Source organism: Trachemys scripta, chromosome 2, assembly GCF_013100865.1.
Source record: "Trachemys scripta elegans isolate TJP31775 chromosome 2, CAS_Tse_1.0, whole genome shotgun sequence".
Lineage (NCBI taxonomy): Eukaryota > Metazoa > Chordata > Testudines > Emydidae > Trachemys > Trachemys scripta.
This window is the reverse complement of record NC_048299.1, coordinates 279,881,046-279,898,777: the sequence shown is the minus strand read 5'-3', so window position 1 is coordinate 279,898,777 and position 17,732 is coordinate 279,881,046. Positions and strand designations below refer to the sequence as shown.

Here is a 17,732-nt window from a genome sequence, read left to right as displayed (position 1 = left end):
CAGGCTCGGGGCTGGGCACCGCTTTGTTGCCGTTGCCTGGCTCACGATCACTGTGCACAATATAGGGATGAAATTCAGCCCTGACATAAGCGGCTGCAATCCCAGTGCCACCAGTGGAGTTGTGCCCAATTGCACCCGCCTGGAATCTGGCCCCATATCAGCTGTCAGCTCTGCTCTTCCACCCTCCTGGGGCTCCTCAGGGTCAGAGGCGTCCCAGAAGGGCCCAAGCAGCTGCAGAGTTCGTGGATGGACAGGCCAAAGCCAGCCCCGCTCTGCTGATGGCCCAGGGCTAGCAGTGACAGCCGGGCAGCTGGAGTTCGGGGGAGGGCTGTGAAGGAGCGTTGGGTTGAAGGGGGAAGGGAGAACAGGTGCCTCAGCCCCAGGTTGGGAGAAGGGACAGGGGAGCCAGAGAGCGGGTTGTACTCAGACGGGGGAGCAGGCTGGGGAATGGGCAGTGGGCGTTGGGAGGAGGGAAGGGCTGGAAGCAGCAGCAGCAGCAGAACTGCTGGATTAAAAGCCATCTGGGGTTTGGAGCCGAGGCCCCTCTGGCTCGTGTGGGATCAGAACCATGTTGCCAGGGAAGGGGAGGGGAGACATGGCCAGAACGGCGCAGGATGGAGGCAAATGACAGGAGAGACGCAGGAAGAGACCAGTGGAGTTTATTAGGGGACAGTGGCTCATTCCTGCACCAACCTCCCCCCTCCCGCCCTCAGTGCAGGGCGAGGTGCTTCCCCACACCAGGGACTGTGTCACTCCCGCTTCCTAGCACTCATCCCCCGGCTGGGTGCCGTAGACCTCGACCTCACACAGGGTGAGATACTCCGCCCTGCCTGGGATGGTGACAGTGACGTAGCGACCCTCCAGCCCGTTGCAGCAGATGGTGCTGAGGGATCCTGGTGCGGTGTCGGTGATGGTCCCGCAGCTGCAAAGAGCAGAAGACAAGAGCGAGAGGCTGAGATTAGGGAGCACAGGCGAGTTGGCAGCAGGACGGACGATCCTTTAACTCTGAGCCTGCAGTGGCCAAAGCACGGAGTGAATGACAGACTGTAAGAGACGGGGGGTGTCCCTGTTCCCGTCACAACCCAACTCCGACTAGAAATAAGGTTCACATTTCATCAGTCAAAGTCATTAACCGAGGGGGCAGATAACCGAGGAACATGGTGGATTCTTCTTCCTCTGGAGTCTTGATGTCAAGACCGGATGTCAGTCTAAGGGCTCGTCTACACTGGCAAGTTTTGTCACCAAAAACTACCTTTTGGTTACAAAACAGTGATAGCGTACACACTGCAATGTGACTTTAAAAAACAAAAAAAACGCCCAGTTTTGACAACAAAAAACTTCCACTCCTGCGAGATACTTTTGTCTTTTCCTCTCCTTTTATTGTCAACAAACAGCCAGTGTAGACACCACACATTTTTTTTTTATTGGCCCCCAGAAAGTGTCCCACAATTCCCATGCTGCCACTCTGGTCAGCGGTTTGAACTCTGCTGTCCTGCAACCAACCCGCCCCTCCCCCTTGCAAGCCCCGGGAATTTTAAATCTCATTTCCTCCTTGCTGGCTTCCCAGGTGAGCGTGGCTGGCTATCGCACCAAACGCGCTCCCGCTTGGACACCGTGGAGCTGTTGGATCTGATCAGTATATGGGGAGCGGAGTCTGTTCAGTCACAGCTGCGGGTGACCCGTAGGAATCAGGACACATATGGGCAAATTTCTTGAGGCTTGTGCGAAAAGGGCTCTGATCGGGACACGCAGCAAAAGATAAAGGAGCTGAGGCAGGTGAACCACAAGGCATGGGAGGCGAACCATTGCTCTGGTGCTGCATCTAAGACCTGCCGCTTCTATAAGGAGCTGAATGCTATCCTCGGTGGTGACCCCACCTCCATCACCGATAGCCCCATGGATACTTCGGAGGCAGCAGAAAGAGGGGGTAACCCGGAGGCTGAAATTCTAGATGAAGAAGAGGATGTGGTGCTCCCAGCGGGGTCGCCCAGTGGGACAGGCTACCAGGAACTTTTCTCCACTCCAGAAGTGCTCACCAGGGAGCAGGAAACAGATGAGACGCTGGGTAAGTTGCTGTGGCTTGTGTAGGGAATCGAAAAGTGGGAGGCAGGTAGTGTTTTTTGTGAGCTGGACATGGCCCTGTGTAGCTAATCTGCACGGCCAAGCAGGGTGTCGATGGAGACCTGCAGGGAATCCTCCCGAGAGAGGCTCTGGAAAGTTTCCAAGAGTTACTTGTTAATCCTCTGCCGCTGATTCCAAGGGATTGTAGCCTTGTTAGTTCCCCCATTGTAGGAAACTGTCCCCTGCCATTTAGCAACCGCTGGAGCTGGGACCAAAGCGGCACATAGTGAGCTGCATATAGACCGGGGTGAAAGCCGCAAGCATGCAGTAGTTGTGCCCTGGTTTCCCTGGTTACCGCAGCAGTGAGATGTCGGCCAGCAGTGACAAAGTGAAAAAATGTGGGATAATTTTAGAATGTGTTCCCTGCAAAGCTGCCCTGCAAGCCGTGACCGTTTTGTCCGTACGCACAAACGCCTCCCCCCACTCCCGACACTCACCGTGATTGGGGTGCTCGTGGACAGGGCCGGCTGCAGCTGTTTTGCCACCCCAAGCGGCAAAGCAGAAAAAAAAAAAGATAAAGCCGAGATCGGCGGCACTTCAGTCGTAGCTCTACCGCCGCCGCTTCATTCTTCGGCGGCAATTCGGTGGCGGGTCCTTCCCACAGAGAGGGACTGAGAGACCCGCCGCTGAAGACCCGGACGTGCCGCCCCTTTCCATTGGCCGCCCCAAGCACTGGCTTGCTGGGCTGGTGCCTGGAGCCGGCCCTGCTCGCGGAGCTGTGTGCCTGCCTAGAGTCTCCGAGAGAAAGTGATTTCTACTAGCAAAAGGCCTTTGTTACTGAAATGTTTCAATCGTCTGCTGGAATGTAACCATCCCTCTTCTGTTCAGCACAGACCTTGAGGAACACACCACGCACCCCCGCGGACAGGCTTCGGCAGATAAGGAAGAACCCTAAGTGCTGGGAAGCCGAAAGGCAGGACAGAAAAGAGAACGCTGCATTTGCTAGGCAAGCGACAGAGCGGATAATAAAAGTGATGGAGGATCAGACAGAGCTGCAGACTGAGCAGATCCGTGGTCGAGCTCCACTGCAGCACATGCAGACGCACAAATCTGTGCCAACCCCACCCCCCTCCATGCCCACACATTCCTTTGCACTTCACACCACTCGTGAGTTTCCCCATCACTCCACCCGCTCTCACAGCTTGCACAATGATAGCTGGAGCTGCACACAGTTGTGAGGTTTTACCATTGTTAACAATAACTAAAGGCTAAGGTATTTAATGGTGCAGCGTTTTTATTCTGTGCTCTACAAAAGCGTATAGCAACCAATTCACTCTCGGGAACAGGCTTCTACAGCATTGTGTTGCATGGGTCTTGGGCCCCAAAATTGTACATGGCTGCACCAGGGAAGCAACTTCAAAGCAGCCATGTGTTACTGCCCCTCATTGTCCAAGTGGTTGCTCAAGGCCTCTCTGATGTTAATAGCAGCCCTCTGGGTTCCTCTGACAGCTCTAGCATCTGGCTGTTCAAAGTGTGCAGATCTGCCTCAGTGCTCCACACCTGCAAACATTTCACCCTTAGATTCACACAGATTATGCAAAGTGCAGCACGTGGCTATGACCACGGGAATATTATCCTCGGTAAGGTCTAGCCTGCCATTGAGACCCTCCAGCGAGCTTTCAAACGGCCAAAGGCACATTCGACTACCATGCGGCACCTGCTCAGCCTGTTGTTAAAACGCTCCTTGCTGCTGTCCAGGTGTCCTGTGTAAGGTTTCATGAGCCAGGGCTGTAAGGGGTTAGCCAGGTCTCCCACGATTACTATGGGCATTTCCACATCCCCCACTGTGATCTTGTGGTCTGCAAAGAAAGTCCCCACCTGCAGCTTTCTGTACATCATGCACCTTTCCAGACCAGCCTGCACTGAGCTCCGTGAAACACTCTCAGTGATCCACAAGCGCCTGCAACACCATGGAGAAGTACCCCTTCCTATTGATGTACTCAGAGGCAAGGTGGTCTGGCGCTAAAATTGGAATATGTGTGCCATCAATTGCCCTGCCACAGTTAAGGAAACCCATCCCTGCAAAGCCAGCCACTATTTCATGCACATTTCCCAGAGTGACGGTCCTCCGCAGCAGGATGTGATGTATTGCCCTGCACACTTGGAGTAATACAGCTCCAACAGTGGACTTTCCTACTCCAAACTGATTTGCGACTGACCGGTACCAGTCTGGATTTGCCAGCTTCCACACAGCGATTGCAACACGCTTCCCTACCGAGAGGGCAGCTCTCATTCCGGTGTCCTTGCACCGCAGGTCAGGGGACAGCTCAGCACATAGCTCCAGGAACGTTGCTTTACACATCCTAAAGTTCTGTACCCACTGGTCTTCATCCCACAGCTGCATGACAATGCGATTCCAGCCATCAGGGCTTGTTTCCCTAGCCCAAAAGCGATGGGCCACCATATGCAGCTGCTCTGTGAATGCACAAAGCACTGCTAAGTGGCTGCTGTCTGTATCCCACTCGGGTGCCTGCAATTCATCCTCTGTCAGTAACTCTGCGAGTAACTGTGCTGCCATGCGTGATGTCCTCACGACAGCTAACAGCGCATAGGAGAGAAGTGCGGGATCCATCTACTCTCACTGCAGATGCTGGTGCGCACTACAAAACAATGACAGTTGGGAAAACGGCGCGAAAGGAAGCCAGAAACCGTTGGAGGGCTGGGACACAAAGCGGTGCATGACGGTACATTTTGCACGTCCCAGGATGTGCCGCGCTCTGTTTCCGCATTCCCACAACACCTAGCGACGGATGGTGTCGCCAGGCACTATGGGATATATACCCACAGTCCATTGCTCTCGCTGTCGACAATGGTGCCTCAAATGTGGACATGATCTGTTGACAGAGGGAGCAAATGTAGACACACTTTGGCAACTTTGTTTTTGTCCATTTTTCCTTGTCGACATTGGTTTCACCCACAAAACGTGCCAGTGTAGACAAGCCCTAAAAGATACACTGCAGCTCACAGAGAAATTGTGGGCTCAGTGCAGAATCACTGCATGAGGTGTTCTGGCCGATGTGATACTGCAGGTCCCTTCAGGCCTTAGAAATCGATGGATCCTAGGAAAATCAGTTCCTGTTGCCTTGGATAAGATGATTCTACACGAGGAGCAGCTGCAAGGGCAAAGAGAACATGCAGGGGCCTGGAGAGAGATTGACTCTACCCTGGATTGCCCTGCAGGGGTCGCTGTGCTCAGTGACATGCGGTTCCCGTCCATCCAGGAACTCAGACCACCACTGGCACAGCACCCGCAGCCTCAGGGAGCTCCCAGGTTAAGACAGAGGTGACAGTAAGCTGGTATGCCCCGGTACGGCATATCAGCAAGAGCCAGTGCACCATACCGGGGTGGATCGGCTTCTCCTGGTGGCAATTTAAAGGGCCCGGGGCTCCCAGCAGCGGCTGGAGCCCCGGGCCCTTTAAATTACCACCAGAACCCTGCTGCCGGAGCCCTGGGGAAGCGGTGTGGCAGGGCTCCGGCGGCTATTTAAAGGGCCCAGGGCTCCTGCCGCAGCTACCGCCCGGGTCCCTTTAAATCGTCCCCGGAGCCCTGGGGTAGCGGCGGCGGGGCTCCGGCGGCTATTTAAAGGATCCGGGGCTGCGGCAGCCCCTACCGCCCCGGCTCTTAAAATAGCACTGGAGCCCCGCCGTCGCTACCTCCGGGCTCCGGCAGCAGGGCTCCGGGGACGATTTAAAGGGCCCGGGGCTCCCAGCTGCTGCTACCACAGCCCCAGGCCCAGGCCCTTTAAATCCTGATTTAAAGCTCCCAGGAATTTAAAGGCCCCGCCTCTTCTGGTAGAGACCACGCCCCGCTCCTAAGGACTCTGGAGTATGGGTAAGTCCTTTAAGTTACTTGCACCCCTGGGTTAAGAGACCACGCCCTGGCCTCGGCTGGCAATGAGACCCAACCCCCATGTCTGAGCTGGGAGGAGTCGTCTCACTCCAGAGAATGGAGAAGCAACTCACATGGGGTTGTGCTTGCCATGGTCGGCCAGGGAGTCTCCCACGCGGATCTGGGCCCCCCTGATTCTCTCCCCACAGCAGTCCTCCCTGTTCTTCACGATCACCGCGGAGACAGACTGACGACTGCCCAAGTCCACGGTCCACCACGACTCTGTGTCGAACTGGGTGTGGCTGCAGGAGTCTTGTACCCACTTCCCATCGCGTTTTCCATCCACGGCCTTTCCAGCCACGGCTTTTGCAGTCCCGTCGTTATCGACGTACGTGGAGGACTGAGTGGCCGGGCGCCCCAGCGCCAAGTTCTGAGCTGGAATCAGAGGGCGAGAAGAGGGGAGGTGGGACATGCCCATCGCTGGGGGGGCTGTAGATGCCCTTTGTCCCAAATGGAGCCAGAGCCCCTTCCCAGCAGTGACACAAACCAGCCACTGCATGAGAGCCAGGTTCATAGTGGGAGTAATGGCCCCAGGGGATGGGAGTGACAGCAGGTCGGTGCTGGGGTCTCAGCCCAGAGCGAACCGCTTTCAGCTCCTCTCGTCCCATACCCAGCTGGAGCTGCTCCCCAAGGCAGGAATGGGGCATGATGTTCAGATGGAGCCTCCCCCGTCTGTCCCTGCCAGCTGGAGCCCAGGGTTTCTGCTGTCTTACAAGGCAAAGGTTGGGGCAGAAGGGAATGGGGTATAAAATAAAAGAACATTGTGCCAGCTTCTTACCCCCTGGTGGTGGGGTGCAGCCCTGAGACACCCCAGTCCCTGCAAGGATCCCGATCATCATCAACAGACGCCAGAGAAACTCCATCCTTGCACTGTCAGCATAGGAGATCACACGAATGTTTTAATCAGAATAAAGTACATCCATAGCAAGTTTCAGATGAGCACCTCACACACGCCGGATGGTCCTCATTTTAGAGAGGGAAACTGAGGCACAGGGAGCTACCAACTTGTAGCAAGTAAGGGGCTGACTTGTGACTAGAACCATGGTTCATTGGTCTATTCCCCTCCTCTGCCCACTAGACCATCCTACTGTGTTTATGACAATGTCTTCTGATTAGTTTCCACTGGTCTTTTGGGGACAAAAGGTGGCTTTATCCAGTGAACCTGTCCCAGGGTGGCTAGATCCTTTAATATAGGTCCTTATGCATCCATCAGTCAGGCTTTGTATGCCAATCTAATTATGGCTTGGTCAGTTACAGCTCAGCCAAAAATCATTAAAAGTTAGAATTGAGAAATTTTATCAAATTATTTCTAGTTTCTCTGGAAATTCACCTNGGTGCACGTCCTCTGGGAAGGGTTGACATTAGGAGGATCATGTCCTCGCTTGGCTGAAAAGGACGGCAGGTACAAAAGCTACTGACCAGCTGGGGAAAAGGTGAAGAGGGACTCTCCAGCTCACCTGGGCAGCTCAGTCACCGATTTTGTGAGATAGGCAGAAACTTCAGTTCGCTTCCAGGTGGTTCAACAGCTACAGCCTTGTTCTCCGCTATTGCCACGGTCTGTGGGCGACTGCGCTTGGGAAGGGAAATCCAGCTGCTTTTATTCAGTTCTCCATGGGCGGTTCATTGACTGGTTAGTACTTTACAAGCTGACATGGAGCAATGAGGATGTGACCTGTGCTTCTAATGAAGAGTCAAGTTTGCCTAATTTGAATACAAGCTGTCGCCCCTCTGTATGTAACCTTCTACCTTGTGACTAGCAGTAAAAGAAGGGCTGGGTTCAAATATATCTAATGCCTTGTATATCTTGCCAAACTAAATCCAGTTGAGACCCCGGAAACCTGGAAAAACTAAACACACTCCCTTGACGAATAACTAAACCTGCTTGATCCCCCAGACACCTGAGAATACTGAATGTAGCCTTTGGGTTGGCTAGAGTTTACTTCATTGCCCTTATCCAGTGTCTAATGGATTGGGAAAAGGCGTATTGGGATGAAACAGCCTTTGCTTGTACTTTGGGGGGTGCATTTTGCAACCCAATGTCCCCTGAAATCCAGACCTGAAGTAAATTCAGAAAACTACCCTGTCCAGCCCCGTTAGAGGGGTCAGGGTTGGATGTAATTACAGAATTGAGCTTCCCGAATGGATCTCTTCTTCTGCCTACATGCATTTTAAAATGTGAAGTGCTAGGACCGAGAAACAACTGCTCATTCTAAGCATTTGCCTGGAGGACAGTCAAAAGTCAGGAATGATGATGGAGCGACCACTGGAAGGAGTGTTGATCTGCAGTACAGACATAGCTTTGCTTGCAAGAAACAAAGGAAAGGTGTGACGGTGCTGCCCGTGGGAGCCAGCTGAGGTCACTCCATTAGGTTGAGCTGCAAACAGACAGGGGCAGACAAACCCCAAACACTGGTAGATATTCCAATACTTAGATTTACCAACCAGCCCAAAACAGCTTCTATAGTACCTCACTGGTTACTTAGAGTCCAACCAACGCAGTTCCCTTAAAGTGTCCAGCCTCAGGCCTCCGTCCTGACACACATGTCAAATATGATGATGATAAATTCTGAAAATCTTATCTCATCATATAAAAGAAAAGGTTTTCCTGATCCCAAAGGACCAAGCCCCAGACCCAGGTCAAATGATAACTTAGATCTTCCCCAAAATACACGCTATAGTCAATTCTTATTAACTAACTAAAATTTATTTAAAAAAAAAAAGAAAAGAGAGCGAGTGTTGGTTAAAAGATCAATAAACAGACAGACTTGAATTCAATTCTTGAGGTTCAGATACATAGCAGAGGTGAGCTTGTAGTTTCCAAAAGTCCTTTTAGAAATAGTCCAGAGGTTATAGTCCAATGTCCATATTCAGGGTGACTCCAGTCAGTGACTGGGGATCTCAATCCTTGTGGGTTAAGGTTTCCCCCTCTTGTAACCCAAAGCAGATCTGAGATGAAGCAGGATCGTGTCCCAGGGTTTTTATACATTTCCTGCAGCCTTTTGGCCTGAGAAAACAATAGGCTTAACTTTCCTTCTCCCAAACATCCTGGCAATTAGCACAGGGTAATTTATCCATTACACAGTTCAGATCCAGGTTACCACAACCTTCAAAGAGACATAGAGACAATAATACTATTTCACTCAAGTGTCTTCCTAAATACTGATACTCCTTTTTTGATCTTTGAATCAAAGCTATACTAATAGACAACACTTGTTTGCTTACATCATAAGACCTGAGCAAACACCTCCCCTTCTACCTCTAACAATGCAGACTTGAATTTCAAAGCTCTATTCATTTACAGATCTTCCTAACCATGGTTCAGGTCAGTCTGTGAGGTAATTAACTCTTTCTGGCCCTGTCACCTTCCAATGAGATATTATATCACACTCATAACATCACAAGATGGTTCCGCCAGTCATTAATGGGATAACTCACACTTCTGTGGTGAAACTATGTCAGATGATAGCAGAGCTATCTTAGCGGGAGACCATTCTACAACTCCCGTGTGAAGCCCGGGCCTCACCGATAGACCATTAAGCTTTGACTTTGGAGATTCACTGTTGTTGGAGGAGTGGAAGGATCATCTGAGGGAGAAGCTCAGAGAGACACAAAGCATTCTCCCCCTCTAGGACTGGGTATAACTCTGGCTGATGGAATAAGAACGATCTCGTTAATTTGAATACAAGTTCGACTCCAGTCCCTGTACCCCTTCTGCCAGGCGGCTCACACAGCGATCAGTGGGTGAATACATGTAGCGTCCCTCTTGGCAAACAACTAAACTCATTCAAGCTCCCACCCAGAACGCTGGGGAAATAAAACAGCCCTGAACATACAGAACTTCGCCATTTACAAGCTGCCTGAGACTTTGTGCAAACAAAGAACTCTTTGTCAGGGAAAGGAGAACAGTCCAACGTGAAATAACAGTCACAGGAGAAAAATGCAAATAAAGAATAAAATGCCTGCCCTGCCCTATCTAGCTCCAGTCATTTTGGCAGTCGTCCATCTACCTCCCTTCCCATGTGCCCATGAGAGGGTCTCCCAGGTGATAGCCCCTTGGCCACACCACCTCCCTCATCCACCAAGCCCTGCTCATGGTTGGCATCAGGGAGTTGCAGTCATCCAAATGCCTGTCTGCAGCCCTGTCTCCAGTCCCAAGGCAGCTGCTTGTCCAGAGGTGCCACCACCTAACCCAGATTAGTGATTCAACTTTATTAAGACGCTGGCTGGGTAGGGAGGGCCTCACCAGAATCCACCCGCTTCTCTGCAGTGGCTGTGCTCTGTGTTCTTTCTTCCTACAAAGTCCCCGCAACAGCTATTGCAGCAAAGTCCTCACTCTTTGTTATCTCTCAGAGCAAAATCTCCAGAGGAATTATGGGTAGGTTTCCTATGCAAATGAAGCTTTGTGGGAGCATTTTTCAGCAATAGAGGGACTAGAGAGCTCTTCCCCCTCAGAAGCTTACATGGAGGGTTTACATGGAGAGGGGATGTGGCCAGTTGGGATATGAGTAGCTGTCTTTTCAGTCTAGTAGTGAAATGTCTCTTCTGGTTTTGTTCCCAGAACTTGAGAATCCAGAAAACACCTTATAACATCCCAGATGGTGCTAAACCACTTGTGGCACCAGCTCTGCCCTGAGAGTTAGAGGGAGGGTGACCAGATTACATGAACAAAATATCGGGACACATGGGGGGGCAGGTCACCCTAGTTAGAGGTGGGCGATTCATTTATGCAGCAAATAGTAAATTCCCTGAAACATGCTGTGACGTTATTGATATAATCAGGGACCGTATAGATCATTGTTGCAACCAAGGTCCTGTAGTGGCACCAAATCTTGTATAAAGGGGGTCAAATGGGGTGTCTTATGATTTGCTGGTTATGATTATGCTGTCTATATGTGTGTATCAGTTTTGTAGTTGAAGTTATGAATATTGGCTCTATACTGTCTGTATTTCAAACTTATGCTATGCTTCTGGGTGACATCCCAGACAAGCTGGTGTTAACTCTCCCTAGCCTGCTTGATGGCCCATTAAGGACCATCAGCTATACAATGAACCCATTGAGAGAAGGTAAATATGCCTTGAGACTCAGCAAAGTATGCAGGAACCGGCCCATGTGACTCCAGACTCCATTTTGCTGTAATTTTCCACAGTGAGAACAAAGAGATGTTCTTACACCAGGAAAAGACTATATAAGGCTGATGCCTCATCTCCATTTTGTCTTCAATCCTGCTTCTTACCTCTGGAGGGACTTCGCTACAAACAGAAGCTCTACACCAAGGACTGAGGACCCATCCCAGCTGGGGATGTTCCAGAGACTTGATTTGAACCTGCAGTTTATTCTATCACTGCTGCAAGCCTGAACCAAGAACTTTGCCATTACTGTATGTAATTGATTCCATTTAACCAAGTCTAACTCTCATCTCTATCTTTTTCCTTTTATGAATAAACCTTTAGATTTTAGATTCTAAAGGATTGGCAACAGCGTGATTTGTGGGTAAGATCTGAGTTGTATATTGACCTGGGTCTGGGGCTTGGTCCTATGGGATCAGGAGAACCTCCTTTCTTTTACTGGGGTATTGGTTTTCATAACCATTTGTCCCCATAACGAGTGGCACTGGTGGTGATATTGGGAAACTGGAGTGTCTTAGGGAATTGCTTGTGAGACTTGTGGTTAGCCAGTGGGGTGAGACCGAAGCCCTCTTAGTCTGGCTGGTTTGGTTTGCCTTAGAGGCGGACAAACCCCAGCCTAGGGCTGTAACTGTCCTGTTTTTAGCAATTTGTCCTGAATTGGCGCTCTCGGTTGGGTCCCGCCAGAGCTGCATTATCACACATGCATGTTGCGGCAAACCCAAAACTATTCACAAATTTGCCAAAGAAATTTAGCAAAGCACCCCAAAGTGAGCACTGAGGCACCATTCACAAAATAAATGGATATGTAAGTTGATAATGTATAATGTATATTTATTATACCTCTATAATGTAGTTAACAATAATAACAACTTAATCTTTTACTTAGTGGGACTTCTGACAATCTTTGCTTTCAACAATTCCCTTGAAGTTTGGTTTGTGTTCAGTTGTGCTCACACGCAGCAGTTCTCTTAAGTGGTTGTCTGTCAAAACAGATTGGTGCTTGGATTTCACATGTTTGAGTGTCGAGAAAACAGACTCACAAAGATAGGTCAAGGCAAACATTGAGATTAATTTTAGGGCTGCACCTCTGATGTTTGGGTATTTACACTTTGGTACAGATTTCCAGAAAGTAAGGGTCCCCTCTGTTTTCTGAACAGATTTCAATCTGTCATCTTAAGAAGAACATAAGAAAAGTCATACTGGGTCAGACCAAAGGTCCATCTAGCCCAGTATCCTGTCCTCTGACAGTGGCCAATGGCAGGTGCCCCAGAGGGAATGAACAGAGAGGTTATCATCAAGTGATCCATCCCCTGTCACCCCATCCCAGATTCTGGCAAACAGAGGCTAGGGACACCATTCCTGCCCATCCTGGCTAATAGCCATTGAAGGACCTTTCTTCCATGAATCTATCTAGCTCCCTTTTTAATCCTGTTATAGTATTGGCCTTCACAACACCCTCTGGCAAGGAGTTCCAGAGGTTGACAGTGCATTGCGTGAAAAAATACTTTCTTCTGTTTGTTTTAAACCTGCTACCTATCAATTTCATTTGGTGGCCCCTTGTTCTTGTATTATGAGAAGGAGTAAATAACACTTCCTTGTTTACTTTCTCTATATCACTCATGATTTTATAGACCTCTATCATATCCCCCCTTAGATACCTCTTTTCCAAGCTGAAAAGTCCCAGTCTTATTCATCTCTCCTCATACGGAAGCCGTTCCATACCCCTAATCATTTTTGTTGCCCTTTTCTGAACCTTTTCCAATTCCAATATATCTTTTTTGAGATGGGGCAACCACATCTGCATGCAGTATTCAAGGTGTGCGTGTACCATGGATTTATATAGAGACAATATGATATTTTCTGTCTTATTATCTATCCCTTTCTTGATGATTCCCAACATTTTGTTCGCTTTTTTGACTGCTGCTGGTGCCACAGGTACTCCTGTTCTGATTTCAGAGAACTATCCACAATGACTCCAAGATCTCTTTCTTGAGTGGTAACAGTTAAATCTTCCAAAAGTTCTATTATTTCCATCTGGAATGTTGCTTCGTCAGTGACTATAGGGGGCTTCAGACAATCGACTTCAGCACTAAAAGGGTCAATCAGAAATCTGATTTGAGGTCTTTTCTGCAAATCTTTACTCAAAACTGTCCTTATGATCTTTAATCACACTCGCATACCTAGTTGTGCTCCGTTTTAGAGATTCTGCTGCATCTTCTTTTGATCTGGTTTGAAGTTGTGACATTGAGGGAAAGGGTGTCAGCTGTCCCTCAAGCATTTGTCTGTGAAACAACGGCAGTTTGTTCATGAACACAAATACGCTTTGCACTAGATCAGACAGCAACCAGAATTTTCCTTGTCAGTCCACATTTAGTCTATCCAAATGCAGCAACATGTCTGCAAGAAATGCCAAGTCTAGAACCCACCCAGGATCTGTAAACTCGGGGTGTATTCTGTGCTTTTCCCCCATAAACAATTTTACTGGTTCCAGGAGCTCAAAAAAACGGGAAATAACTTTACCTCTCGAGAGCCTTCAATCTGCACAGTGAAATGGCAAATCGGCAGGGGAGTCGTCTTCATCCAGTTCTTCAATTAGATTTTGAAATTGTCTGTGACTGAGTGCATTTGCGAGAATGAATTTCACAATGTGTAAGACAGGTCTCATGACCTGATCAAATTTGAGATTTTTAGATACCGGTTGCTCCTGAGAATAATACAGTGAAATGTCCAAAATTTGGGAAAGCTCTCGTCAGACTTACAAAGCCCTACTAATCCATTCGCAGATCCCCACATGGACGGAGCCCCATCCGTTGCAATGGCAGTGAGCTTCCGTAAAGGCAAGTGGCTTTTCACAACTACCAACATCAACGCCTTCTTTAGATCTCATACATGAGTTCTGTCCTTTAGTGACACGATATTGAGGAGTTCTTCCCTTACATCACAGTCGTCAGACACAGTGCAGACAAATACCGCTAATAAGGTTTATCCTGTGCATGGCACGACTCATCCAAAGCGATGCTCAAATACTCACACTGCTGAAGTTTGTGAGTGCACATGCCATTTGATGTCACTGTTCCGGTCAGAGATTCTGCGTTCTATTGTGTGGGGTGAAAGCTGCAGGCCAGAAATTTTCTTCTGTAGATTCTTGTTCTGTGGTGACAGGATTGAAATCACATCAGTGAGGCACGTTTTAATAGGCTCTCCTTCAGAGTAGGGCTTTTTCGCACGGGCTACGTGCCAGGCCACATAATAGGAGGCTAATGTTACAGCCTGTGATCGGTTGGCAAATCTGGTGAAGAACTGGGCTTCTACATCCGTTTGTTTTTTCCAAGTTTTCAGTTTTAAAGTGCAGAGTTCAGAACCTTGTGGGAATTCTTGATCCATCTGTGCATGGCTAGAAGCGAAATGACGCTGCAAGTTTGAAGATTTGAACTGAGAGAGACACGTCTGGCAAAGAAGACACATGGCCTTACCATTATGTTCAACGAAAAAGTACTTATTCTCCCACTCCTGTTGGAAGCCTCGATTTTCATTGGTGTATTTTCTTTTCCGTTTGCACTTGCCGTCCATTGTTAGATAGTGTAAAAAAAATTTTTAATTAAAAATTTCGACACCAGCTAGTCACCGTGTACTTTATTCAAGGAGACACTGGTGCCGGCCAGGGGTGCTCGACCCCTGGCTCTGTCTCAGGTCCTGCCCCCACTCCACCCCTTTCTCCAAGTCCCCACCCCCACCTCCGCCCTGCCTCTTCCCGCCCCTTTCCCCGAGGAAGCCATGTCCTCGCTCCTCCCCCACCCCCAAGCCTCATGCGCGTCACAAAACAGCTGATCGTGGCAGGCAGGAGGCACAGGGAGGGAGGAGGAGATGGCGCTGGGAGAGAGAGGGGTAAGGCTGCGCACCACATCCTCGCTCCTCTCCCTCCCCCCCAGAGCCTCCTCAACACCATGAAAGAGCTGATCGCGGCAGGCGGAAGCACCGGAGGAGGGAGGGGGGCTGTATGCCATGTCCTCACACCTCCACCCTTCCCTCCCAGAGCCTCCTGAATGCCACGAAACAGCTGATCGGAGCAGGCAGGAGGCACAGGGGAGGGAGGAGGAGGCGCTGATTGGTGGGGGGGCTGCCGGTGGGCAGGAGATGGGGGGGCATGGGGGGGGCTGATAGGGCTGCCGGTGGGTGCTGAGCACCCACCATTCCCCCCCCCCCCAAGTCAGCTCCTAGCAGGATCTGTATATTATCTTCTCAAGCCACGGTTGGCCACCCTGGTCTATATGGTTTATCTGGTGACCTGATTCTCTGTGGGAGACGTCTGAAGGAGCATGAAGAAAGTCTCCTGGAAGCATTAGACCAGCTTGGAGCCCATGGACTAAAGCCGTCAGCTGAGATACAGCAGTTCTGCAGAACGTCCATCATGTAGTTGGGACATAGTCTCACAGGAGGGTGTAAGTACAGCCCCTGATCAAGCAGAGGCTCTTGCTACACAGCCCTGCCTGCGAAGTGACCGAGAGCTCAAGCCCTTGCTAGGATTTAGTGGCTACTACCTCAGCTTCGTGAAGAATGACGCTGCTATTACACGCCCAGGGAATGACCTCAGCAGCGGATACCAGTCCAGCAACGAGAAACGGAAATACAAGACAAATCTTCAAAAGTCCACAAGGCCTCCTGGGGGGATTCTGCATGACTGCGCACCCGCAGAAAACACGTCCCCCCCGCACCCCAATTCCTTTGCTTCCCCGCAGAAAACGGCAGGGAAGCCGCACGGGGGTGGCGGGTGACCATGGGGGCAGTTTTGCGGGGGGATTGCCCCCCACAACAGAGGCGAGGCACGGGGGGGACACGGGATTATTTGCCACTGCTCCCCCCCCCGCATTTCTGCAAGTGCAGAGCTGCCCAGCTGAAGGAGGGCTCCACTGATTCTGCAGCTGAATGCTGCCTCCTGGGTCCTAGTGCCAGTCGGGCTCCCCTTCTGTGTGCTGGGAACCTTCCTGTTTTCTGTGCATGCCTGCGCTGGGGGTGGGCAAGGGGGCGTGGGGGAAAGGAGGCGGGGGGAAGAGACCACTGGGAAGGAAGGGGGTGGAATAGGGCAGGGGGACAGGAATGTGGGGTGGAGGGGAATGGAGAAGAAAAGGGGAAAGAGGCATGCGGCATCCCCTCGGCAGCAGCTGGGGCTCCCCCATTAACCAGGCCCATCGAATCCTCACCCTGACAAGCCCTACCCCCCTACACCTGGTCCCCTCCGACAAGCCCCCCGGACCTGGACCCTCCACACCATCAAGCCCCACTCCCCCAGCACCCAGACCCTCCCTGCTGAACCCCATTGCCCCTGCACCCGGAACCCCCCACAAGCCCCTGTGCATCCACTGAGCCACCCGCACCCAGATTGCCCTGCACAGAACCCTCTCACCCCACACCTGGATCCCCCACAGCGAGCCCCTCCACAGTTGGATCCTGCTGGGCTGAGCCTGCCACCCACACCTGGCGCAGAGAGGCAGGGCCCCAGCATGTTTCTGGGACAAGCCCCACCCTTGCACTGTGTCAGGGTGGGGTGCAGCCTCACTGCCGAGTCCCTCTACCGGGGGAGGTGGGAGCTGCAGGGTGATCTCCCACCTCAATGCAGCCAGTGGCCTGTGCTCCCCACGGCCATGCTGCAGCCACGTTTATTTATTGACAAATAAAATTTGCAGAATTTTGCAGATTTTTAAAATATCGTGTGCGTAATTTTTAATTTTTTGGTGCAGAATTCCCTCAGGAGTAACAAGGCCTCCTGAACAGAAACGTCCTGATCCCTTGCAGGCTTTTGGGAACTGATGGGCTGAGAGGCATGTATCCGTATGGAGCTCAGTTCCAGGTGTGGACACATAACAACCCATTACTTTCTGTGTTGACAAGTGCCGAGCTAGATGATACGGGGCGGACATGGATGGCTGCATTGGCTAGCTATGAGTTCAGCATCCAGCGTGGACTGGAGAGAAGCCACATCGATACTGATGCACGATCCCGTCATCCAGGAGCTCCAGAACTGGCTGTATCTCTGGCTGATGGAATAAGAACGAACTCCCTAATTTGAATACAAGTTTGACTCCAATCCCTGTACCCCTTCTGCCAGGCGGTTCACACAGCGATCAGTGGGTGAATACATGTAGTGTCCCTCTTGGCAAACAACTAAACCCACTCAAGGTCCCACCCAGAATTCTGGGGAAATGAAACAGCCTCCGTCAGTGCCCTGAACACACAGAACTTCACCACCGACAAGCTGCCTGAGACTTTGTGCAAACAAAGAACTCTTTGCCATGAGAAGGAGAACAGTCCAACCTGAAATAACACAGTCACAGGATAGATACACAAATAAAGAGTAAAATGCCTGCCCTGCCCTCCAGTAATTTTGGCAGCAGTCCATCTAACTCCCTTCCCATGTGCCAGTGAGAAGGTCTCCCAGGTGAGACGGGAAGACAAGAGCACATGGGACTTTTCAGCAGACTCCTAGCTGCTTGTAAATGAGCTCATTCCCCCTTGGGAGCCTCTTTGGGGGGGGGGGTGTCAAGGCTGGATCCCCACTTTGAACTTTAGGGTACAAATGTAGGGGCCTGCATGAAAACTT

At 50.7% G+C, this 17,732-nt stretch overlaps 1 protein-coding gene across 1 annotated transcript; it reads right to left on the bottom strand.

Moving 5' to 3' along the window:
• Positions 1 to 643: 643 nt before the first annotated feature.
• Positions 644 to 7,626, bottom strand: LOC117873877 (fucolectin-like). The gene is made up of 4 exons (XM_034763753.1): positions 7,485 to 7,626; positions 6,789 to 6,880; positions 6,085 to 6,385; positions 644 to 922 (listed from the first exon to the last, which is right to left on the bottom strand). The coding sequence occupies exons 2-4, from the start codon at positions 6,871 to 6,873 to the stop codon at positions 763 to 765; spliced, it is 546 nt and encodes a 181-aa protein (XP_034619644.1). The 5' UTR covers positions 6,874 to 6,880; positions 7,485 to 7,626; the 3' UTR covers positions 644 to 762.
• Between the last annotated feature and the right edge of the window lie 10,106 nt (positions 7,627 to 17,732).